The 26,925-nt window shown below is 43.3% G+C and overlaps 1 protein-coding gene across 1 annotated transcript; it reads right to left on the minus strand.

Annotated features, from left to right (window-relative positions):
- Positions 1-518: 518 nt before the first annotated feature.
- Positions 519-26,870, minus strand: ETNK1 (ethanolamine kinase 1). Its single transcript, XM_074540138.1, has 8 exons — positions 26,715-26,870; positions 18,701-18,960; positions 17,938-18,078; positions 17,098-17,240; positions 11,873-11,956; positions 10,105-10,265; positions 8,124-8,197; positions 519-7,131 (listed from the first exon to the last, which is right to left on the minus strand). Exons 1-8 carry the CDS (start codon positions 26,868-26,870, stop codon positions 7,059-7,061), a joined length of 1,092 nt encoding a protein of 363 aa, XP_074396239.1. The 3' UTR covers positions 519-7,058.
- Between the last annotated feature and the right edge of the window lie 55 nt (positions 26,871-26,925).

Consider the following 26,925-nt stretch of genomic DNA (forward strand, 5'->3'; position numbering starts at 1 on the left):
GTGGTAAAATGCAACCCAGCCACTTGGACTTGCTGGTTTGTGCCCATAAACGCTGGGCCCATTTTGGGGTGAGTTCAGAGACCCCGCCTGTGGGTGGAAGCACTGGATGCAGAGCTTACTTCCAGCATCATGGATCAGCCTGTAAAATGGTCCCCCAGAGGTAAAACAGCACTCATGAGGCATAAATTAAACTCCAGTGCAGCCCTAACTTTGCATGCCTTCCTCCTTTTCCTTGGTGGCAGTGATCCCTCCTGACAGCCATGATCCATCTAAATCCTGTCTCCCACGTTAAATTTCAGCAGACAATGACCAAGCCTGTTGAACATACAAAACTGTTAACAAGTCACTTGGTACAAGGCAAATTCTGGCTCAAGATATTTATTTTTAGCTGCACTGTCAATCCCATGGAGAGATACGCATTTGGGCATCTGCCAAAACCCTTTAAGAACTCTTGCCTATTCTGTACCAAGAGTTCCCAAACCTGGGGAAACCAAAATCATCACAATATATACAAACAGTGCCATTAGAAACCAACTTTATTGTTGCACTTTGAAATTATTTACACAATATAAATCTCTTTGAAAGGTACATTACTTCATTTAATCAGTGGTAGAAGGCCTTAGAACAGTTTCAATCACATTTAGCTCAAAAGAAATACAATTCACTCCAATGAATAGATGATGCACCTAAACACCACAACACACACGAGGCAGGGGGACTCCGGGGGATGACAAAGGCTCTTTTACAAACTGACCTCAGTTTACTCACAGGACACGAGTGGACTTGTGTTTAAAAGAACGCTGAAAAACCCGCAGTAACAAAGAAAATGACACACAATGGAAAATATTCCTCCTGTGCTGTGGCCCTGTGTCTGCAAGTGTTCAGAGGGTTTCAGGGGACAAGGGCTCCAACCTGGAGCCACACCTCAAAGGTTGGGCACGTCCTCCGTGCTCAGACCATCAAAGCATTGTGCACAAACAGCAGCAGTAACTGCCACACTGCGATACAAAATGGAACATGGAAACTTGCTACAAAATAAACTCTTTCACACACTGAAGGCTGGACACATTTTCTGACAACACTTAGGAATTAACACTACCAAAAAATTAGAAACAGATACTTTTTCTCCAGTTCATGCTGTATTTGATCCATTTTATACGGTATTTTTACATTTCTCTTCCAGGGTCTCTTTCATCTTGCATTTTGTATGGGCCTCTATGTGGGGAAAAACCCAAAACCACTGAATAGAGGAAAAACATAACTGCAATGCCACAAAAATAGGCTGGTGCAGCACCTAAAGTTATTTCATCATTTAGCATCAAAGTTTGCTTGTTAGATTTCAAGTAATTTGTTTTCCTTTCAATTCCCATGAAGTTTCCCTCTGTGTCCCCTCTCTACAAACACCAAACCAAAGACATGGGGAAGTCCATGATCTAAACTCACAGCAGAGGGAACTGTGATAGCAGCTTGACAGCTTCAGAGGGCTGCAGATCAGAGTGTGAAACCTTGAACCAAAACCTTGGTCATCTGGTCAAGTCTGGCCATCTAAGGTCCCAGTGGTCTCCAGGGCCATGCCAGTCAGTTTTCTGACATTTCCCAATAGTAATAAAACCCTTTATGACAGAATCCCATGCAGAGCACCATCCACATTATTAAATACACAGAAAAGCCCAAACCACAATGAATTGCAAACTGATCTGCTACAAAGGTGCTTCCTTTTGTATAAATGATTTTTGGAACAGTCTCTTCCCTCTCTCCACAGGTTGACTGGTTTCCTAATTACATAATCTCTACAGACCAGACCAACTGTAAAAGTCACTTAAAAAGAAAACCATTTTAAAATGAAGCAATGCCTTATCCAGCGTCTCAGCACTTCACTGGGATGGAGCACCTCCTTACAGCCAGCCTGTGCAAACATTTCACACAGCTGCCTTCCCACTGAGGGTCTCTAAGCCACAAAGCCTGGTTTGAGCCAACCCATTGCACCTGCAGTGGTGTGATTTCCCACTGCTGAGAGCCCCTTTCCCAAAGCCCCTGTGTCTGGTTAACAGAACATCTACCCTGCACAGGCCCAAGGGCTTGGTTCCTCCTGCCTTCCACAGCCATTGAAAACCATCAGTGTTTGCACTCAGTCATAAAGAGCGAGGAGAAATCATCTGCAAGACTGCTCCACATCACCTGGCATTCCCTCCAGGCCTGAAAAACCCTTTCTGCTCCACTGCCATGACTACAGCCTGCTGGGTGGGCAAGATGACCGGAGATGGCTGCCAACTGCAGCAGCTCAGCGATCTTAACACACAACAAATAACAAAAACCATGAAAACAAGAACACACAAGCACCTGAAGCAGACACTGCAGCATCGCTGCGGTTTGGAACAAAGCTTCATTTCAGCAGAAAGGTACCCAATTCTAACACTTCTTTTGGTATGAGTAACAAAAGAGTATTTGAAATCTTCTGTTACTTATCAAAGGCTTTAAAAAATCCGAGCTTCATTCTGAAACAAACTTCACCCTTTGTAATTTACTCTTGTCCTTAAACCATGAGAGTAAACAAGCATATTCAACACCTTGCTACAGCAAAATCTTGAGATTGCAAGTGAGTGATTTCCTTTTACTCACATTTATCAAGCCCATCCCTCCTCTTGACTAGCACTCCTTGGATAAACTCACTTCCCAGGACCTTTGTAACCTCAAGTGTCACCACAGGTAAGGCTGACAGGTTGCACCAACTGCACCAAGGTCGATTTGTCAGATGGAGAGCAAGATTTGCAAACCAGAGTTCTCCAGCTGAGGTATTCCACACACCAGTGAGAAGAAGAAACTAAGAGTTCATACCAGACAGTGAAAGGCAACAGTGATGAAACACAGTCAGGGGAAAAACTAACCTTTGTTATGTCTGTGTTTCCAAGGTTAAAGGCCTCTTCAGAAAGGGACTTCTTACACAAAAAATAATTCTGATGAGGTCAGAAGTCATGCACTGACAAAGCAGAATGCAATTTTAGTCCAAAAGGAAATAGTGATAAACCAAATATGGAAAGGAAGATTTTAGATTCATGTTTATGCTAAAAGAAGTAGGACTGGGGGCACAAGAAGGAAGGGGAAAGGAATCACACACAGGGAAAATATCTCAGCTATAAGTTTTAAACACTCTGAAGGGGTACCAACAGTTCTAATGTTGAGGTAAATGAATTCACAGAACTCTATGAGTGATTTGGGCTTTCAGTACAAGCATTGACAAGTTAGTAACTAATCCTATTAGAAGGTCACACCCACCAGAAGCACTGGAGGGCCTCTATCACAGCTACCTCACACAGCTCCCCATGGGAGCACACCTCAGGAGTGCTTCAATCCAACCCCCAGTTTACAAGTCAACAGCATTCAGTAATGTATAAAAAATGTTTGGAGGTTTAAAGAAACAATTTTAACAGCTTTCCCTGTCCCACTGGTACTGCAGACACCTCTGACACATGGTTTGCCCTGTTATTAGAACAGATTTTCTCTTCATCTAAGTACTGTACAGATCTCTTCATTCCCAAGAGCAAGATTTCAAAAAAGCTAATGGGGGGGAAAAGACACTGGGTGTCCAAGGCTATAAATGGATATCTTAACATGAAAGTATTATGCTGCATTATAAATCAATTTAACAAAAGAAGTCCGCACACAGAGTTAGATTTCTTCTTTACAACAAGATTTCTACAAAATAGGAGAGAATACAATGCAATACACAAGTCCATAAATGCAAGATAGAGTACAATTCACACTAATTTACAAATGGTTATTTACACTGTTGTATATACATTACAGTCAGACCTGGTCAATGCAAACTTCACATCCTTTTAAAAAGCAAATCAACAAGTGGCAATGAAGGGATTTAACATTATGTGACAGGAGACTAGTGACCGTTCAGAAAGCTTTAGTGCTTGAGTGACCTAAGAAATTAGGTCTGGATTAGCCAGATCTGACTGCAGAAATGAGAAGGAAAAAAAATCACACTATTCTGCTTTACAAAAGCAACCAGGCCACTACAGTCTATTGACTTGATGCTATTTCTGCAAGAATGCCCAGATTAATGATCCTCTTCATATTTACAATATAGCTCTAACTACAGCAAGAATTATTAATTTTGGCATTCGTGCCCTTAGCTTAACGAAGGCAACAGAGTATCTTCTTGGCAAGTCACAGTCAAAACTACTACAGGATGTTTCTAGAGCTCAGTCATTTTGTGTCCTCCTTCCAGTATTTCATGTTGCTACTACAGAGACCCAGATAAATCAAGTGAACAAGTACATGTTTTCTAGTACCTAACTTACATTCAGAATGTCCTGTATTCACAGTTTCAAGCTACCTTACCATCTGCAATGCAAATTACTGCTTCCAACTGAATGCATCTGCAGATACTCCCCAGGAAAGGAGGAGATCCGAGTGCCACTGGCTCAAAGGGATGTGGAACAAGGCTCAAGGCAACGGGCATTGCATTTGGGGAGACGCTTCACAGCATTTCCTCAGAGCTGTCACCAATGGCTGTAAGCTGCACTGCTCTGGAGGGACAGCTGATGCAGAGCAGTGCACAAGTGAATTCACACGTGCAGGCTGAAAGCCTTGACCAGCACTGCAAGCTGGGACGGTCCTTGTGCTCCTTCAAAGCGGCTCAGCGAGGGCTGGCACTGTTTGCTACCTGCCTCAAAGTGCTTTCACAGGCTCCCTCCACAGGGACAGACTGAGCTGCACTCAGGAAAAGCTTTGGTTCTGCGGAAGCAAACTTCCACTCCTGCAGTTATTGCTACTCGAGCTGTACAAACACAATACTACTGACAAAAACTACAGTAACTCCAAACCTAAGTAGTACTGGTACCTGAAAAGGGAATGTGTTCTGCCATTGGGAAACTTAGGACCTGTCAGCTGTTGGATTTCCCAAGACCAAATGAACTTCACAGCCTTCTTTCAAAGTATTTCATAAATACAAAGCAACATTGTCAGAAATAAAGCCATTGCTTGGAAGAAAATAGTTACAGAGTTCAAAAATCTTTAGCCATCTTAGTTCCAGGGACATCTTGCTGAACTTAAAGGAAATACAAGACAGCAGGGTATTATTCATCAAATGTCAGTAAAGTCCATAGGGAGAAAAAGTACAGAAGATTAAGGACTTCAGTGCCTTCATGAGCTCTAGCAACATCCTTGATAACTGCTACAAAGTAAAAGATAAATGTCTATTTAAGCTATTTGTTTCAAATCAAAGAGAGTTTGTCCAGTATAGTAGCCTCCAGCTAATGAAAACCGTTACCTCACTTCAAGTTACAAAAAAACTCCCAGCTCTCCCATTTGTATAAAGATTTTTAAGGTTTTGACTGAATAAAAATAAAATGAAAACATTCATAGATTAATACAAACAAGAGGAAAAAAATCCTAAACGGTGCTTTTGTAAAACAACAGGATACCATTGGAAATGGTCTTTATTGGTGAAGATTTTTCATTCACATGAGTTGTCTTTGTCCTGCCTCACTCCAAGCTTCTGTAAAGCACACGTGTATGCAGGCGTGTACGTGCTATACACACGTACACACACTGCCATGTGCCATAAAGCAATTCTGAATAAATATCTTTGCTGGAGTCTGTACAACAGACTCCCCAGCTAAGTTTGTGTTTGCATGTGCTCGAGCACACGCCAGACTTTGTACACGTGGGCACTTATGTGACCAAAGTGCAAAGTTTTCAGAGTATCAGAGTCTGCCTAGCCCCAAACCGCCGGCTGAGCTTGAGCTTCCTGCTGTGGGCTCCTTCCCAGCTCCTGCCCCCAGCCCCACCCTCCCTTGCACAGTTAAAGCCTCTTTTCCACACAAACTTATGCATTGTTAGGTAAACATTCTCTTTTCAGTTAGCATTTTGTAATCCAGACCATTCTTGGTATAATAGCTTTAAGAAATAAAACGTGTGAGATGATCAAAGCCTCACTGCCAAAGTCATACGCTTCCCCATAATGTCCTTCACACTGGAGGCTTTCAAAAGCAATTTGCTGACAGAAAACAAAAAAGAACCACCAGACATACCAGAATTTGCACAAGTACGGGCCAGGCAGTTAAGACTTAAGATCCAAGGTGAGAAGGGACAAAGCAGAAGGCTGTCATCGGTACAGGAGCCGTGAACCCGTCTCGAGGCTCACCGGGAGCTCTGCTCTCCTGTCTCGGGTCCAACAGTCCATTCTGCCACTGCAGCACGACACACACAGACAGCAGAGTTCACATCCGGGACCAGGTTGCAAAAAGGAGGAGAGATTTGCAATAGTGGTGCTTTGCACTAAGAGTACATGTAATAAACAAGCAGCTTTCCCAGAAGCTGGGCAGGCTGTCCGCCCAACACCAGCGGCGGGTACAATATCCTCAGAGAACCTTGTGGCCACAGAACTTCAACATTTCTACAGCCCAATCCAGACCAAAAAAAAAATCAAAATGTTATTTATCATTTCAACAAGCTGCTTGATTCTTGTGCAAAAGAAAAGTACCATCCTATGGAAAGCTACCTTTAAAAAAAAGGGGGGAAATAAAGATCATCCTAACCTTTCTCTGCAGCTACACCACACTAGAGATATCACAAGTCTATGTCACTCCTTTTGCTCACAGGCCTCTAAAAGAACAAATGTCTCTGACATGTCTTCTTCTGCATAAGTGAACGCAACTTCAATAAGTTGTTAAATCCTTTGGAACAACTTCACTGTCTGCACCCAACTTTAACACAAACCGATGAAAGCAGCAATGGAATCATGTTAAACGTATAATAAATAATTCACATACAACATATGTTAAATTACAAAGAAGGATGAAATTGCCATTTCTACAAATTTTGATAGATTTAGCAAGTTTCTAATCCGTTTTATATCAACAGCAGTACGTATGTTCTTCATAATAAATTTAACATTGAAGGACTGTCTAGAGGCATTATTTATAAAGCAAGAACCACCAAGTGAGCATTACAGCACTTCAACAAATGTTTAGCTTTTTTCCAGTATCTGTTCTGAGAAAAGATTCAGGGGTTGTCTATCCACTTGGTAAGAGTCCTCCTCTTCGTTACTCAGGAAGAGTTAACGCCATGACCTCCAGTTTCATTTTGAAATACTGGTTAAACCGAACAATTGCATACCTGGTCAAAGGGAGAGAGACACTCCAGGTTAGGAACAGCTAACTCTTCAATGACAACAGCCATGCTAAGCAGGACTAGTCAAAATTCCACTCACCCAGCACCCTGTTTAGAAAATTGACTCTTAGCAGCTGCCAAAGGAAGAAATTAGGAACGGAGCAATGGTATTATAGAATACATTCCATAGAATATATTCTTCTCTACCACCCCCCAGTCCCAGCCTGCAAAAGAGATGCAGCTCCAGGATTACCAAGGGTAGAGGTTTAGTGTTTGACTGTTGTTAAAGGACTGTCCCCCAGGTGCAGTGCCACAGGAATTTTGGAACCCGATGAAAACACAGCATCTCCCAATCTCCCAAGTGTTTGGGTTATCGCCGGTGTTCTCCCGCCCTCCAGCGGTCACTGCCGGGTACTGCAGCCAGTCGGGGCCCACGTCGGCCCTACCCACAAAATTGACATTATCCAGCCCAGAAAACCCCAGGTGGGACCTCCTGCCAGGTAAAACGATGAACCCTATCACCTGGCTCGGTCCCCAATGGAGAAATTAATTCCTCTGCTTGTTGCCATTTTAAAAAGGCCAGAGACACAGATCATGCAATAAGTAATCAAGCTCTTTTGCACTATACCCTTGACTCTCACTGTTGGAAATGTAGGGCTGGCACCTGACAGCACACCTTACTGACCACCTTGGCATTCATGCCTTTGTCTCCCCAGCAAAAAACACTTGATTCCCAAAAGCATTATGTTCCTTGCCTTGTAAACTACGTGCTTTAGCCCAGGGCACATAATTTAGAGAACTCTCAGCAACAGAAAACGCTGACAGACAGGTTTGCTGCCTTGCTCTCCCTTACAAATGAAGAGTTTTACTGTATGGTCACAAGGTCAGGGGTGTTGCTCTGATCTCAGTTTCTGACAGCTGGGGTGTTGGAATAAATGGCCCCACAAGTCCCTTCCACCCTCTAGTATTCCATGATTGTACACAGCAAGCACACTTACCCTAGAAAATCAAAATCAATGGTGGAATATTTGGCTTGAATTAGAGCCCACAGTCCCCAAAAGAAGTGTGAAGCCTGAAAGAAAAAAAAACAATAGCAGCAAAAATTACCCTTATCTTAAATCTAACACATTAACATTCTCACAGAGACAAAACTTCATCTATAAGAGAACACTCAAACCCCAATCTTTTCGTCAAGTCATTTAATCTCTCTTTACCAAAGAGATTTATAAGCAGTATTAGAGAATAAATTACTCACAAGCAGACAAGGAAATCCAACTGATTGCTGTTTGTCAAGAGAAACAGTGTTCCATTTATAAACTATGTCACCTATTAAGATTGTTGTATGACTATATACACCACGCTAAAAAATGCACAGAAATGTAACCACCACCTCTACTGCTGTAAATTTCTATTACTCCACATGTATTGAGCTCCAGTGCAAACAGGAAATGCCTTATGAATTGTCAATTACACCCTTAGACCTGTACAATTACACTCACTTTCTCTGCTGGCTTGGACAAAGAGAGATGTAATGCTTTAAGAAAAGCTCTATTTTATCAGCATTTACACAAATTTCTCATCTGGTCCAGACTTACTTCCATTAGGAGTCCAGAGAAGCAGCCTGGAGGCCTCTGCTCACTTTCACATTGAAAGTATGGATCATGTTAATGACATGGTGTTAACACACCTCAGAATGAACATGTGATGGCCATAAGCTCGGCAGTGTCCTGTGGAAGACACTTGTGGACAGACCTTGAGCTTCAGCAGATGAACTGCTCATACTAATAACCTAAATGGCTTCCTGAGGCTTGCAAGGAACACTTGGCCAGGAATTTAGCAGCCATGCAGGGACACAGCTGAAAACACCTCAAAACAGCAACTGACCTGTGCCCAAGTGAGTCCTGTACCTCTGGTTCAGACAGCTTGGCCAGAGAGCTGCAGTTCATCACTCTACACCAACAGCCATGAACTTGTGTCAAGTTTTCCCTTAGCAAAGCTCCCCACATGACCTGACACAGCAGTCAGGGTGTTTGTGCACAGGTGTTCTACAGGCAAGCCCTGACCTGCTCTCTAAACACAACTCCATCCCCTTAAACATGACTATGGCCACTGTTAGAAACAGACCAAAGAGTGCTATTTACTTTCAAACAGGCCCCCAGCCTGCTAAACTGCAGCTCCAAGTGTCCTAAATGAATGGGCCAGCTGAACTGGACAGTAACAACCAACATTGTAAAAGAACAGCAGCACACAAGCCATTGGTTTTAAAGCGGGTTTAATAATCAGCTTCCTGTGAACTCCTGTTCCTCACTGCAGCCAGGGGCTTGTGCCAGAAAACTCAGGGAATTACAGTAACAGAGGAGTGCTTGAATCAGTAGGAAAGAGGACTAAAATAAGGCCAAAGTGGCTGCTTGAGCCTTACTCCTTCTACAAATGTTATCCTCAGAAGAGAAAACATAAAAGCGCTTTGGCTGAAACATTTCCTGTCACGGCATCTAGGCAAAACAAGATCAGCAAGATTCTAGAGTGACCTACTTATCTGCAAAAGACAAAATGAATTAAATCCATATATTCTACTTTAACAGAACGTTATCATCTTAGCTTTTAAAAAGCTTTTTAAGCTTGTATGTCTTCATGAAGCACTACCGTGTTCTTCTGCCTTGTCACCACTACAAAAATTCAAAGACCCCCCATAAGCTGTGGCCAACTTAAACTTGCCAGGCCAACAGAAATCCTCACTCAAAGCTCATCTCTCATTTTCTGAATGTGCAGTGCTTCCTTCACCAGGAATATTCTACAGAGAATATTTAATAGGCAACAGAGAAGCAAGTTTCCATAGAAGAGCAAAGCTTTATTTCTCATGGAAGTTTTCTTTACATGTCAGTACATTCAAATTCAAGAAAATAGCAACTACATTTCTTCAAAGAATGTCAGGTTGCTCTGCCTCATTTAAAATATTCTAATCAAGTGTTTGTTACTCACCAGTGCAAACTGATTGACTTGGACATACAGAACTTCAACTTCTTTTTCACTGACTTCCGTGCCAAATCCTTTGTATTCTTTGTAGGCCTCCAGGTAAGATCTCAGCCACTGCTCCTGTAATTTTCTGTTGGGATAAAGGCTGTAGTCTACCTCATTTACTCCTAGGAAAAGACAACACTATCAGAACCTTATGTTGCATACAAAGACCATGAGAAACCCTTAGTAGTACCATTAGTACGACCACTAGTAGTCTCATTTCTGTGCCCCTTCCCACCCCAACACACAGCACAGACTGATGTGAACAAACAACCACATTTTCACTTAACCTCACCTTCAATTACATGCTGCCAAGAATGTCCCACATACAAATCAGAGTGCTCCACATTACAAATTTATGCTTTCAGCCAGAGAGAGTCTGCCTGTATGTTGGGATTCAACACTTTGGACTTTGAGAAAAAGCTTCAGAAAAAGTATTTGCTTTATGAAACAAAACCCTTCACAAATAGATCAAATATGACACCTCTTGTAGGAAAAGAGACTTGTATGCCACAACATCCCAAGCCAAATCCAGATGCATCCCCAGTTATCACTGAGCCCACATCTGAAGAAAACTTCCTGTGATTCTGCCTCTCTCCTCCACAGGGCGCTGGTAGGATTAGGAGCCTGTAAATAATTTCTATCCTATTTTTCTTCCTATACTGGAGGTGCTTAGTCACAGGCTGTAGGGAGTCTGCCAGGAGCCCCAAGCCTGGATCACATTTTCCTTCCACTATCACTCTCAGGGAATTCAGGAATTCTCATTAATTTAACTTGCTTTCCAAATCTTTAAATTACCAACTATACAAGTCAAATTACCAAGCACACACTCTGATTTTTTTCTTTTTTTTAAAGTTATCTAAACTGAACATTGTTTTGAAGCAATTGGTAGATTAGGGCTCTTCATTACACCAGGGTGTGCTTTCCATCTGCTCTGATCATTATGCAGGTTTTCCCTGCTGCCCCATGCTCTGAAATAGTACAGCACACACACGGGGTCATTTCTCCCTTACGGAGTAAGGGGAATGAAGGGGCACTTGCTGTAAAAAATTTGAACTAGTTAATAAATTACTCTAAAAGCACCATATTGCTAAAACCCCACCTTTTCCCTATGACACAGTCTGAGCCTTTACTTCTTGTTTTGGGACAGGGCCAGTAGTTGGTGCACACACTGAAATCCACCCCCAAACACAGCATCCTGCCTTTGGCACTGTGCAATCCCACAGGACACTGTCACCTCTAGAGTGACAGCCACAGCATCTCAGCACAGCGGGCTGTCTGCTGGGCCACCCCACAGGGGGACAGGGTGGAAGCTGTGGGCTCTGAACTCATCTAACTATCAGAACACGGGATGTGATGCTTCCAGCCCTGGCTTACAACACCCACCCCACAGCAGGACAGGGTGGAAGCTGTGGGCTCTGAACTCATCTAACTATCAGAACACAGGATGTGATGCTTCCAGCCCTGGCTTACAACACCCACCCCACAGCAGGACAGGGTGGAAGCTGCGGGCTCTGAACTCATCTAACTATCAGAACACGGGATGTGATGCTTCCAGCCCTGGCTTACAACACCTGCAAGGGAAGGGCACAGCTGCTCTGCACAATGACAGCCACACGTCCTGGGCTGACAGCTGTAAGCATGCAACCAGATACACAAACAAAAACAGGAACGAGGTTACTGGGGTTTTTAGTAAAACCAGCCAACTCTCACCTCAGAAACCAATTCTCACCTGCAAACTCATTGAAGTGATTTCCAATGTCATAAGCCAGGTAGTTGTAGCCAGAGTACTCATAGTCTATGAACTGCACATCACCTGTGTGAGAGACCACAGCAGCAACATCAGACAACACATCAAATCAAGCACCAGCCCTGATCCTCTGGTGTCCTTTGAAGAGTTTTGGGGAAAACAAACCACAAACCCATTTGTACCTGGTTGTGTGCACTCAGACATTTCAGGGTAAGGCTGTGACTTCCACAATATGAGATATTTAAAGGTAAACATTCATTCAGCACAGCTCTTAAATTTAGAGCTCACAATTCTCTATGCCTCGAGTCTGAGTAGGAGAATTTCAATTTTAAATTCTACCACATGAGGGCCTCCCTCACTCTCAAAATGAGAAGTACTGGAGCACATTCTTTCTTTAAACTTTATGTAGAAATAGCAGATCAATTTCTCCCTGACTACCAAGTAACAGCCCTGTTTATTCATCACACAACTGTGCAGCCACAGTGCACTAGCACATTGCAACACACTGATGCCTCCTGTTTCCTCTCCACTCCTACAAAGCAAGATTACTCCAAACTTGCTTTTTTTAGGCTGGATTCAACCAGCCCCACAAACCATCAGACTGAGGTTGCCAAAGGTACCAAACTATGCAGCATTGTGCAAACAAGGGCTGATCAAGCAGCAAACACAGCCCCAAACGTTTCCAAATTCTGTTCACCTGCACTGAAGCTGGGGAAAACGCATTGAAGCTGCTCAAGAGTGCCCACAGCACATCTCCTGAGCCCCTTCTGCCCCCCAGACATTTAATATCACTTGTATTGAAAAGTTTGTTTTCTTCCTTCCTCACCTAAAATCCAAACACAGCAGGTGAACACTTGCTAGTAAAATATGGACATAAATACTTTAAATTTTTCATTAGCAGATTTCACCTAGAACATCCCTAGGTGCCATCATGAATTTTTAATTACATTTAAACAACTTACTTCCAGATATAAAGAATATTCCACAGAAGCAGAAATTGAAGCTGACAAGGTATGGGTGGGGCTGTTACCAGGCTGTGCCCTCACAAAGCAGGAACAAGGACAAGCCCAGCCCTTGGGTACCAGATGGAGAAAACCTGGCAAACTCCCATTTGATAAGACAAAAGTTCAAAGCAAAAAAGCTTTGCATTTGCACTGATCCATTTCAGACTCCTCCTACTGTGCAGCTCAACCTTTTAAATTAATTTATGCACAATGGCTCAAAATAAATCTGCACAGTTTTTTCTGTAAAACCGAAAGCAAAAACTTTGACATTTGCTGCTTCAAAAATGTGCACTATAGATGTACTTATACATATAAGTACATACACACACATACATCTGCTCTGCTTTAGGAAAAGCAGAAGAAAGTTAGCAGCCATTGTTTAAATAATCAATGTGTTTTTAAAGATTTACTGCAGTTCATAGGAGAAAGCCACTTCTAAAAGCCCTGGCTTACATTACTGGCTTAGCAGCTGTTTCAAGGTTTCCAAAAGATGTACAAATTGTACATCCCATCAATATTCCTGAGAGCAAGAGACACTGGTCTAAGTGTCTTTGTGCTTTACTGAAATGAGAAAACTTGTAAACAAGCTCTCTGGAGAAGCGACTGCTATTGACAGAAACAGGCATGTCAAGAGAAGGGAATATTTCAAGCTGAAGCCCATTTCCTTTTTGCAGGCATCTCCTGCAGAAACATGCAACACGCCCCACAAAACCCACAGGGAGATGCAGAATTCACTGGATTCCATATCCCAGAAATGCACTTTTACATAGACCAAGCAGGAACCAAGAAAGCACCTCTGGATCTCCTCAGGGATCTGACAGGTAGGACACCTCTCTTCCCAGCTGCTTTTCCTTTCCATGGTTCCACAGGGAAAGCATTCCCCTGCCAAGCTGAGGGATGTACCCTGAGCTGGGTCCCATCCTGCTCACTGAGCCCCTGGAAAACAGCTCAAAGTCAAGGATCTGGGCTAGGAACACGCTGGGAAACTCACAAACAGCTCACCCACCCAAAGGATAATTTTAGCTGTAAATGCCCAAAAGAGCTCTGCAAAACAAAACAGATTTTTAGATCAAAAGCAGAAGCCTCCATCTTCAGAAGCACTGAGCACCCACACACTCCTACCAAGGATCACAGAAAACATTGGGTGGGCAGAGGGAATAAACAGAACAAAACTATCCATCTACCTACAAACATCTCCCTGCCAGCTGATTTGCATATGTGCAAAAAGAGCACACAGAAACAGAAAAACCTCTGATGCTGGATCTTGTTGAACAGCAAGTGTCTGAATACTCTTAAAATATCAGGTATTTTTGGAAATTCCCAGGTCACACTGGGGAAAAAAAAAACCCACAACCACAAAAACCAAACAAATGTAGGAGCATCAGAACACAAGGTCTATAAATAAGCAGCACCAAGATTCAAGCATATTTTGAATATCCCTGATGTCAAAACTGCAATAAAAGCAATGTGAAGTGCTGAACTATATCCTTCAAGGGGTAGATGACAGTGATAATTATAAGTTATGTAAAGTACCACTTGCAGATTTCCATATCCTGAGTGACTGAGAATGGACATTAGCAAAACAGCAAGGGGCAGAGTTCTCTCAGCCACAGCAGGAACAAAATCAAATCAGATGAGTGAGGCTCCATTAAATGAAGCTAACACTCAACATGCTCTTCCAGGCTTATAAATAAGGACAGGAGACTGATTTTCCTTAGAAGCAGTATGTGGTATGACTAGGATTTGTCTTGCAACTCTGTAAACTTGATGGGAATTTAATGCAGAGGACAAGGCTAAGGCAAAGCTCAGGTACAAGCCAAAATTATTCACACTGCATTGGACACAAGTCCCAGTACATCCTGATAGTCTGTAGCTTAAACACATCCCCATACATCCCTCCAACCAGTAAATGTGCAAACTAAGCATTCAAAAAAATTGTAAGTACAGTACTACTAAAACAAATAAATTATGTTTCCTTTGTGACAGCTTCTGAAAAGCCAGACAATACTACCAGTTTTGCAGATTTTAGTGAGTAATAAAGAAAAAATATGGTAGTTAATCTAGAAAATCCATTTTCTTTTGTTTACAGTTTAGAGTCACCAAGGTCTTTTGGACACACAGAGGCTTTTCTAGATGGAAGAGTGAACTTAGTAAGAGTATTGCATTCACCAAAAATGTTAACTACCTTCAGACAATTTGATGCCATGCCTAGTGCAGCTCATCTTTGAAAAGATTACATGTTGTGCTCTTTGACAATTTTCTTTTATACCAAGGAAAGCTTTTGCTCTGCTAACCACAATTCCAGTTATACACGTTTCTTTACAGTTAAAGCTGAGCTTCCTGCTGATGCTCTGTAAAAAGTGTGCCATAAAAAACAGCTTCCAAATGACAACCATCCTTTCTACAGATGGCACTGAGGATTGGTTACTATGAGAGTGGTCCCTGCTGTACCCAGATTGCACAAGTTTCACAACACAGCACACGCACAGTGCTCAAACATAAGTTCAATAATATATTTACTTCACATTTCCAAGTGTTTCCTCAGCTGTTTACAGCTTGCTCGAAGCCTCAGTACTTACAAACCTCCCTCTCCCCACCCAGCCTCCAAACCCTGAACACTCACACACTTTTAACTGCAGCATTGCTCACAAGGGATGCACTGCTGGCACTGTTTCTCCCCCTGTCTGCTTACAAAAAGAAAAGCACTCTGCATTTGTTTTTCCAATTAGGAGCTTCAAGCCTATCCACCACAACTGGGAAGTTTCTAAAGGAATTCCTCAGATCCTTTTCTTTTTGTTGCATGCATCTGCTATGAAAAGTGACTCCAAAAATTACTTTTATCTCAGTGGGTCTGCTCTGGGATGCTAAAACCTAAGGTAATTCCAGCACTAAAAAAAGCCACATGGTAAAAAGAGATTTCGTTTTGGTACTACAGTATCACAACTCCAAGTGTGTGAGACCACAAGTCTGCTCTTATGCTTTCCCCCCTTTCTCTGTTTAAGCAGAGCTCCAGTCCATCACTGAAAGTCAGTAAAACCTCTCAAGCTTGGTACTGAACTCACAGAATTCAAAATCTATGTTGTTAGCATTGCTAGGGTGCATATACACATACAGACATATATAACTGAAAGCAATTCCCTTCAAAGGGGCATTACTCAGAGGGAAACTTGGACACAAATCACCAATATAGTTTATTCCCTCAGTTCACATGGTGATGCAGAATTCACACATGATGCAGAAATGTGTTAGCACATAGAGCAGTTTTCATACTGGAACCAGCAGCAGCTTGGTTTTGTTCCTGTTCTTTAGGAGTTAAGGCACATAACTTACATACCAACAATCCTACTCAGCTGGCACAAAAATATGCAGCTACTAGAAGGAATGCGTCATCCTTATTTCAGGAGAAAGCCTTGTAATCTGATTAGTCACATTCAGCTGAGCTCAGGTATTTGAAATGGGAGGAAAATTGTGTATTTTTACTGCACAGTGGCCATTTTAGCCTCACAAGTTTGCCTTGTTAGGTTTAATTCCTGATGGATTCCCTCAGTAACCGAGCCCCTAACCACTAAAATCAATAAGCTGTGGGTTTATATGGAAGCTTTAACAGATCTCAATAACATGAACTGTGAGTTACATGTACAGTAATAGAAACACAACTGTAATTCATTTTTGCCAAGATGTGTGCTGCCTACAACTGTTTAAACAAAGCAAGGATCTACAAAAGGAATCTTTCAAGATGTCTGTGTACCTCATGCAGAAAACAAATGGAGCTACTGAATGTAGTAATTAATATCACTAAGATACTTCATTATCAAAGGGTATTCCCCACAACCACACACCAGGACAAAATGTTGCAGGAGACCATTTCCATGTTATTTTCTATACCTGCATGATCTTGTTTTCTTCCTAAAAGCTTTATACACCCAGAAGAGAATTAGCATTCAGTTAAACACTTTGAAGCCCAGGCATACAGGCAAGCTGGGGATTAACAAATTCACAAGGTCATTAAAGAAAAGCAGGAACACTGATTTTCTTCCTCTATACAGTAGCATACAGATGAGAATTAGCTAATTAAGCACAGGTATCACTGCCATTACACTGGGTCTCCAAAGCTCCCACTAGCTCACCCCAACAAGTGAGTACAACACCACCACTGATGCAGCGCAGCAAGTACAGCACAAAGGCCTCACTACTCACACCTACCTCTCTTCTTGTTGTAAATAATATTCTTACACAACAGGTCGTTGTGGCAGAGCACCACTGGTGATCCTAAATTTGACAGTCTCTCCTTCATCCAGGCCATCTCCTCCTGAAGAACTTGAGGACTCGGAATGTCCCTTAAGAACCTTTCCAGGTGTAAGGAAACAGAGTTAACATTGAGCACTCTGGGTTCCACAGCAAGCATTTGTAATGAAGCCCTTGTCTCTACATTCTCCCTGCCAATAGCCCAACAGACCCTCTCCAAATCAGGGCACTCTTGCCCAAGGCACAACAGCACTCAAATTACGACACTTGTTTTTCTCTGTCCTCCCAGAAAACAATTTTCTGAAGATTATCTGTGCTGTAAACACAACAGCAGCCCAAGAATCAGGAGCAGGACATGAATACACTCCCACACATCTTAAAGGTGCAAAGATTAACAGAATTACTGCATTATTTCATTCACTTTTTGCTCACATTCCAGTACTTCCTCCAAGAAGAACGCACAACAGCATTAGGTACCATTTCTATCTGTACTGAGGAAATCAGCACTAAGTTTTAGTCTAGTCACAGTATACACTTCAATGGCCATTTTGTCCTCTACATTTCTACTTACCTATTCATGTTCACTCAGTTTTTTAACAATTTGATGTTGTAAAAGAACAAACACTTTGCCAGAGCATTCTTTAATTGCAATGCAGCAAGTCCATTATTTCAAAGTCACATGAATATTTTTAAGCTGATGTCTACCTTCTGAGCAACACAAAGTCTGATGATATTGTACAAACACAAATTGCAGCAGAAGGAATGTGAAGTCTGGAAAAAACATGATGAAATACCCACCTTTTATTTACTTCCTCATCTGCAAATTCTGTGGGTATGAGAGAGAAGTATTTCCCCATTTTCAGCCACAAATTGGATTTAGGGATCCATCCATTGTGTGCATGAATAGTATGGATTTTAGCAAGCTGTCTAGCAATGAGTCTAAAAAAAATTAAAATTAAAATTAAATTAATGTTATTTAGGGCAGCACATTTCAAGACTCAGAATTCATTAGGATCACTACCTGTGTGTAGGGAAGGGTTGGAATTCAGTTACAGCACACAAACTTCATCTGCATTTACAGTCTCCTCCTGCTTATTTTTCCAAGTATTGATTTAAATTAGCTGCTATTTTTAGGCAAATACATTTCAGCACACACATGAAAAACTAAAATCTTACATCATCAGCACTTTCTGCTCACTGCTAACAGATTAAAAATATCACTTCTCAGTGGAACTTTCTGGTATCTATTCACAAAAGGAATGTCTTGGAAACAGCTGGAAATACTTTAAGTCAAGCCCCCTACAACTCCAGCACATTCAATGACCTCTGTAATGGTGATGTGCCAGTGTCACACAATAACCAGACCTTTAACGAGCACAGTGTTCTGTGGAGGCAGCAGGGATCACTGCTCAGCACTCAACTACCAGAACTAAGGCAGTGTGAGCATCAGCTTAGCACAGGCTTACAGAAATGCACATTTTCTGCTCAAACTCCAAGTGCTTCAGGCCAGGCAGAACTCCCTAAACACAAATGAATTGAGATTTCAGAGTTTGAAGCTCACCTGAAGATGTCAGGGTTGCAGACGTGCTCGGGATCCAGGGCCTCTCCCTGCATGAACTCGTAGCACAGGCCGTTGTTGAAGGTGCAGTAGAGCTGTGGGGCACAGCCGTGGGCCTGCAGCACTCGGAAGCTCTTCACCTCCTCGTCCCTGTCCACCAGCAGCTCCGTCTTGTTCCCGTAGATGCGCACCAGCACCACGTCGTCCCGCGTGTCCCCCACGTAGCAGCCGATCAGCTTGTTGGTGATGCCATCGGTGAACAGCTGCAAAGCACACACAAACAACACAGTGAGTGACCCAACTCTGCATCCCCAGCGAGGAGGGGAGCGCTGAGTTATTGGTGAGCCCACCATGAGCAACTCAGCTCTGCGTCCCCAGCGAGGAAGGGAGTGCTGAGTTATTGGTGATGCCATCGGTGAACAGCTGCAAGGCACACACAAACATCACAGTGAGTGACCCAACTCTGCATCCCCAGCGAGGAGGGGAGCGCTGAGTTATTGGTGATGCCATCAGTGAACAGCTGCAAAGCACACACAGTGCAGTGAGTGACCCAACTCTGCATCCTCAACAAGCACAAAGGAAATGCTGAGTTATCCCCTAGCTCCCCAAACACACGTTTACTACACTGAGCACTAGCAAATAAAATCTTAAAGACAGGAGTATCATGAAGAAAACACTTCAATATAAATGGGGGGTGGGTTTTGTATTTACAGTCATGGCTCTTCTTCCACTCTGTGCCCTCAAAACCCTAACTCTTAATTCAACCCTCCCACAAAACATCCTCACAGTAAAACAAGCAAAAAGCAGCTTCAAGTTGGATAACAAACATTTTCTTATTGTTAATAGCAGTGAGGTCAGAAAGCCAGCTGAAGAAAGGAAACCAATTTATCAGGATCAGAATACTAAGTGTTGAATGACAACAGTTTGATTTCCTTATTTACTCTTGGCCAGTCATGCACCCTCTGATATGACTTCTGCCTCAAGCCCTAAGTCAGGCCCAGAACAAAAATACTGACAAATGCAGAGATCTGCTGTGTGCCACACACTACTCTAAGCCATGGTATTTAGTGAAAAACTGCTTCTGCTAAAAACACACCAACAACAGCAAACAGGCTTACAGGCATCATCATTCTTCAGAACCTTGGACAGTTTGGGTGGGGTTCTGTTATGGGCTGGGGGGAGGGAGGTGCCTTTTAACATAAACCCAGAATTAATTTGTTTTAAGTGAACTTCATACTTTTTGCAGAAGTGGTTCATGTTGAGCTGCTCAAGTCAAAAAGTCTCTTTGCCATACTTAGATGAAAGCTTCCAAAATGTACTTTAAAGAAAAAAAGGTACTATGAAAAAGACACAGCTCTAAGGTAATCAGAAACAGTGCTACTACAAAAAAAATGCTCATAGTGCAGGTGCAAAGAAAGAGTAAGGATTTGAGCTGTCATGCTGTTGAACAGAAACTTCTGGGCACATTACACCTTCTGTCATAGGTCTATTATCCCCTTAAAAGAAGTTTCATTAGCACCAATAAAAAGAAATCTGCAACAAGGAAATTGGACTCCCTCAACTGTTAATTTAGGAACTCTACTGATTAGCATCTATTTGTAACATGCTGCTACAAATAATTATTTACACCCAGGGGCACTTTAGCTCTTGCTGTTGAAAAAGGCAGAAGGGTTCACTTACTTTTCTAATAACATAATTCCAAGTAGACAATTTCCATATTCCATCCTAAGAAAACATCTAGTGCTTGCCACCACCACTAAAAGAACAAAAGTCACTTTACTCTTTTATTCAGAACACCTTTACCATTTAAAGAATCAGCTTAAAAGACCTTGCCCACAAGAATCTGAAATTAGGCAGAGCAACACAGGAGTTCTATAGCCCAGGTGTCAGTTGAGCATGAAAAGCAGAGAACAGACTGTGATGATGTGGATAAGATAATCAGCAACGTGTCAAGGCCACGTGGAAGAGGATGGAAGAATCTACAGAAATGCAATGAAAGTAGAGAATTCTGGGAGTAAATTAAAAAAAATACAGAGATAACAGAGGTTTAGAACACCATGCAACACATAAAAAACCTCCAGCAGCAAGGTTCTGACACAGCTGCAATCCACAAAAAGTTAATTACTGATATGTGCTTATCACAGCTTAATACATACTTTCACATGAGCTGATACAAAGGTAAAATTAAACTCAGAAACATTTCTGGAGATTATATTTATACTGCTCACAATCAGATCTAGCCTGAATCCAAGGCTTTCTAGGAAAAAAGAAACTCTTGGATGAAATGCAGACTTAAGGTGAGAAAGCTACAAATAAGCGTAAGCTACTCAAGTCTCAGAGAGCAGCCCATGGTACAAGCAGCACATGAAGCACCTCAGAGACAGCCTGCCCTAAAGGCACTGTTATTGGGTTACCAGATTCCTGAAAGGACATATGATGCATCTGCTTCCATCTCATAAGCAGGTGCTCCATGAAAAGCTCCTCTGTAACCCCTTTGTTCCAAGCGTTCAGAAGAATGAAATCGAAATTGCAATCACACGTAACAAGAACAAACAGACAGAAATAAAAGTGTCATGGGGCAAAGTAGAAAGTACTTATGACTCAGAAGGGCTGACTTTTCCCTTCCAGACTGAGTTATGACATCCACAGGAGGAGGAACTCAGGAAGCAGTACTGCAGTGCCATAAAAACACAACAGTGATGTGAAACAGAAGCTTAAATCAGCAGGAATTCCCCAGATTCTGCTGCTGAGCCCCAGACTGACTTGAGGATCTCCAGAAAGGAACAGAATTCAATAACATGCTTCTTTATTGCTCACAAACCTTCAACTTTGTATTGTAAATCCAAGTTGATCTATTTTCTGGAAAAGTACAGTCTACACAGGCACATCCACAGGTACGCAGGTCAAGAACGGAATTGTTTGGAACAAGGCCAGTTATTTCTCTCTCTGTAGCTACTGTAGCTGCCTTTCTGTAGCTATTCATAAAAGAAGGACGAAGTACAAGCGCAGGAACTTGCCTTGGGTAAATTCCCACATGACCAGCCTCCTGCAGAGCTCTCCAGGCTCTGGAGCCACATCCTCCATGCCATCTCACTTGGTTTGGGCCTTTTTGTTTGTTTTTGGGGTTTTTTTAATACCAGGGGAAAAAAAATAATGAGTTACTTATTTCTCACCCTGTTTCTGAAGAATATTCTTCTACCTGAAAACAGTCAGCATCAGGTAACCAATTAACACTTTGAAAGTGATTAATTGGCTTTGCAGATTTTGTGGTACTGACAAAAAGAGCTACAGGTTTTTAAACAATAATAACAGTTTATAAAGCTAATAGGAAAGGAGCCTAAGACTTTATTCTAAACCAAAGAATGAATTCGCTGTTCCTCCCCCAGAAGATTTTGATGTGCAATGCCTGGGGCTGGGGAGGGAGGGACAGAACTGAGCTGTCCTGGACTATTCCTTTCCAATGCTACAATTTCCATCCCAAGCCTGCAGCATAAGTTATCTCCCTTGCCATGGCCCCCTCCAGGCTGTGCCCAAACACACATGGATTCCCTGCAATCACTGCCTCAGCCAGCACCAAGCACCCTCTGCCACGCACAGCTCAATTACCTCAGGCACACCACTCGCATGAAACACCACCACAGTTCCTGCCCCACAGACACCACACAAACCTTTAGGAACAGGGATGGAGATCAGCAAACCTCATCAGAAGCTGAAACAGACTGGAGGAACCAACCCAGCCTCAAGGACACTCAGTCCTGTGGCACTGTGCTCAAGGCACACCTCACATTGCAGCTTTTCCACAAAGCACCAGTAATGCAGCCCAGGCTGCAGCTCTGGCTTTTCTTATTCTTCTCCTCACTCACCACTTCTCCATTTGGAGCCATCAGCACTTCTCTGTGGATTCAGCCCTTCCTCTTCATGAGGCAACTGCTGAAGGAAGGGGGTGATGTGCCAAAACCAGCTGAGCAATAAACATCTCGCTTGAAAAATGCTAACAGCACTGAGATACAAAATAAAGTTGGTTTATTTACTTTGTTTCCCAGACACTAACATTTGCAATTATTTCAATGCTTTCAAACCCACGCTCAGTCTGTTTAAATAAACTAACAAATATTCCAACAAGTTCAGAACTCTGAACCAAATGACAGTTTGTTATTGAAAGATCAAGATCAGCACAAGCACATAAATTCGACCAGCAGACAGCAAATACTGCCTGAAGAAAAGCTATTGAGTGCAAGTCAGGATGAAAAATCCAAGGAAAAAAAGACAAAAGCTAAGCTGGTAAACATAGCAGCAGGTGGGTGGCTGTTCCACTGGCAAAAGTACAATTTTTTGTAAGCCTTGGGTCCATCCCATTCACATTTCATAGCTGCAGGAACAAATCTTTGCAAATTATAAAGTGTTGCAGGAGCAAAATCATGCCAAATATTGAGAAGTGCAAAGGCATGTAAATCCAGGAGAAAAAAAAAACATATTACCAAAAAACAAGGAATGCCCAAATATTTCAGAGAATTTAAAAAAAGCAAATGAATCCAACTTATTTGGAGATGATAGCTGCTTGCAGGATTTGCATGGGGAGGTTAAGGAGTGCCTTTATGAAAAATTTAATCCCCTTTGCAAAACAAATTCTTTCCACCTCTGCTCAAGTTTCATCCAGGACAGGAGCAGTGTTTGCCAGCCTAACACTTTCATTATTTTAGATCTTTGAATGATTTCTCAACAAATTTCTTCCCACATATACCATTCTGGTCTACCCAAATAATGGTATAAATTAACACGATTGGTATTGAGCCTTTTCACCAATAAAAAACAGGCAGCCTGTATTCTCAACACTAAATATTATTTCAGAATGGTTAGAAATTCTGATAGAGTGCAGGTTTTTCCTGCAGAGCAGAAATTGTGCATTACCCAACTGAATCCTTCTTTGCCACCAGACGTACAAGGGACAAAAGAATCCTGGATCAGCACTGCTGAAGTGGTAACAATTCTCCCACACTGTAAGCAAACACTGATCTTCCTCGAACCTCCACAAAAGAGACAAAATAAGGAATTTGTAAGGTGGGCAAAAAAATCCAACCTGTGAGCGCATTTTTACATAGGAAGGGTAATACAACCTCTTTTAACAAGTAAAGAGTAAAGACAATTAAGCTTTCACATTTCATTAAGAATCATGCAGAATATAAAAACTGGAGTGCCCACTGTCAAAATTCAGGCAGTTTACAAAACTCAGAAGGCCTGTTTTGGGCTAGAAAAGCTTTTTTAATTGAAATTTTAAAAAAACCTAGTTTCTCATGTTCACAAGAGCCAGTTTCTGAATTTAGCAAGCAGTGAGTTTCTCAGCAGAAGTTTGGAAGAGACCTCCAAAGATTCCTTCCAACCAGAACCACTCAACATAGCAATTACTACAAAACAGCCATTCCAGAACCAAAAGTGTCTACTGCAAAAGGCAGAGAAAGCAAACCTCAATGCTCAGGAGTTAGAAAATCAAGCACCCAGTTCTGTGCAGTTCCTAGGACATTTTCAGCTGACAAGTGTGCAACATACAAGAAGATGAGTGTTTAGGCAGAAAAATTCTGTTTCTCCCTAGCAATGTGGGTGAACTTGAACATTTGTACTGCCCTGTAGGGACAAAACTCACCTATAACTTCATATAGAGGAGACACATTACAGTATAGCTGCTTCCTTTGCAAAAAGTAACAGGTGATGCTTCTGATGTTATAGCCTTACTGATAAATAATGCAATAAAAATTAATATCTTCAGTGCTTACTTTCATCTTCCATCCTACATTTGTGTTTTATGCTATGGTGCAAAAAAAATAATGCAAATGTTAAAATATATCCCTGACTTCAGGCACTTATAAATCTTGGGGAAAGCAAGGATTAAGCATTAACCTTTACTAACTACAGTCTCAAAGTTGTTTAGCTGACTAAACAAATTATCTCACAACAGTAAATTTTTTCCAAGAGAAGTTAATTAACTTTTTCAAATCAAACTCTGGACTCTTCAACTGCTTACTAAGTGTTCTGACCCAAGAATTACTAAGAGCAAAGGTAGCGAATGGCAGAGTCCACCTGAAGAAGCAGCAGTAGCTCATTAAACCCATCACTGCGCTATCATTAAACCTATTCTCTGTGCATTTGCTGTTCCAGATTAGTCAGGCATATTCTCCCGACAGGAGTGCCACCCTCACCTCCCTGCTGAGCACAGCCGTGTGAAGGGAGGGCTCCAGGGCATCCTCCTGCTCAGTGACACGGAGCCAAGGCAGTGTGTGTGCCCTGCAGGTGCCCCTGAATGCGCTCTGGCTGCAAACCACAGCGCTGCTGCTCCTGCACACCACTGCAGCTCTGGCTGCAAACCACAGCACTGCTGCTCCTGCACACCACTGCAGCTCTGGCTGCAAACCACAGCACTGCTGCTCCTGCACACCACTGCAGCCCCAGCAGCGGCCACAGGGTCAGAAATAACAGCCCACAGCTGAAGGGCTCTGGGAATGGAACGTGAATGGATCGCTCTTCCAAGGGAACACACCAAGCCGAGAGGCTGTGCTCTCACAGCAACTTGGTAAAAACTGAACTCAAGGTATTTTGTAGACAGAAACCTCTAACCACAGACAGTGATCTCCTGCTTTACTTCCGTGGGACCAGACAACAGAGACTCTGTTCCACACCAATGGTACTGGTGGTTTGTATCCTGTCAATTGTTTCTTGCAAAGGGAGTGCCAGAAGGAAGCAACTCTTTTTTTTTTTTCTTAAAGCTACTACCCCTTTACCCACACAACCCACCCTGCCTAACAAAATGATGCTTTGGTTCCATTTTTCACCAATTCTGAATGAAACACATAAATATTTTTTGCTGAGAACTGCAGTCATCAGAGAACCAAAAGAATAAAACTATTCAGAACTTTATGTAGCCCTGCAAGGAGCAGCAAGTTGGATTATGCTTATGGACCCCTCCCAAATCAAGATATTCTATGAGCTTTAACAACCTCGTATGTTGTAAAAAGCTATTTTCATTGCACCTCGAGATGTTGGGACTGTGCATAACTTATGGCCACTACTTGAAACAGATTACTTAGGAAAAGCTCATTAGCTTTATTTTCATGCTAACGGGACTGTCACGCATCAAGTTCCATTCTTCTTTCAAGACATCAGAAAATTTCAGACCAATTATATACCATTACCTCAGCGTACTCAGCTTTCCTATACAAACTAGTTCGGCAGCTCTCCAAAGAGGAACTTCATTGAAATGAGACACCTCCGCGTAATAACAACTGCTGAATAACACAGCTGAGCATATAATAAAATGCTCGACCAACCACAGGCTGAACCGCTATTTCCGCAGGCAAACGGGCGAGAGTTTGTGAGTCCAGGGGCCATGTTCAGTATATTCTAGAAGCACAAAGCAGCCAATCCTCCGGCAGATGACTCGTCACAAGTCCCAGTGCCTGCTCACCTAGAGAGCAGCAGAGACAGCAGCGGCGCTTCTGCCAGGAGCAGCGAGCGCGGGCCTCAGCGGGGCCCAGGCCCAGCCCGGATGCGAGCACAAGGCAGATATTTATTCTGGTTTTTATTGCAGGAAGCACCCGACAGGGCTGCACCGCCCGTGGGAGCGCCCGGGGCGGCGGAGGGGCCTGCTGGGCCGGCCCGTGCCCCGCTGTGCCCCGGCTCACAGGCACGGGCACGGCGGCCCCCGCTCCGTCCCTCGGCCGGCTCCGGAGCGCTCCCCGCCGCCGGCACGGGCAGCCGAGCTCCCGCGGCAGGGCACGGCACGGCAGGAGGACGGAAGGAAGGAAGGCGGCAGCCGGGGATGCTGCGCGCCGCCCCGCCCCGCCGCCGGGCCGCCCAGCAAATGGGGCTCCGCGCAGGGGGCTGCGGCGGCGAGCGGGGGAAGGAGGGAGGGAGAGAGGGGAGGAAACAAGGCGGCAGCTCCCCCGCACAATGGCCGCCCGCCCTCGCCCCTGCCTCGCCCGCCGCTCCCCGCCCTGCCTATCAGCCAAGCGGCCGCGGACCCCCGTACCTGCAGCGTCACCTCCTCGGGTCTCCAGTGCGGGCGCAGCCGGCGCAGCAGCTGCAGGGCGCCCTGGCGGTAGCCGGGCCCGTCCCGCTCGCTGACCGTGATGTCCAGCTTGGGCACCTCCGGCGAGCCGGGCGGGACGTGGATGTAGTTGGACATGACAGCGGGCAGGACACGGCGAGACACGGGGACACGAGAGTAGGCGGCCCTCCCT

This window comes from Zonotrichia albicollis, chromosome 4 (assembly GCF_047830755.1).
Source record: "Zonotrichia albicollis isolate bZonAlb1 chromosome 4, bZonAlb1.hap1, whole genome shotgun sequence".
Taxonomy (NCBI): domain Eukaryota; kingdom Metazoa; phylum Chordata; class Aves; order Passeriformes; family Passerellidae; genus Zonotrichia; species Zonotrichia albicollis.

Bases quoted from the DNA above. Each gene is read 5' to 3' on its own strand.
- ETNK1 (XM_074540138.1), bottom strand. From the start codon at position 26,870: ATGTCCAACTACATCCACGTCCCGCCCGGCTCGCCGGAGGTGCCCAAG. The intron at 18,079-18,700 runs GTGAGCTTCAAA...AATTTTTTTTAG, and splicing joins TGCAACCCTGACATCTTCAG to ACTCATTGCTAGACAGCTTG. The intron at 7,132-8,123 runs GTAAGTGTGCTT...CCCTTTGACCAG, and splicing joins ATTGATTTTGATTTTCTAGG to GTATGCAATTGTTCGGTTTA.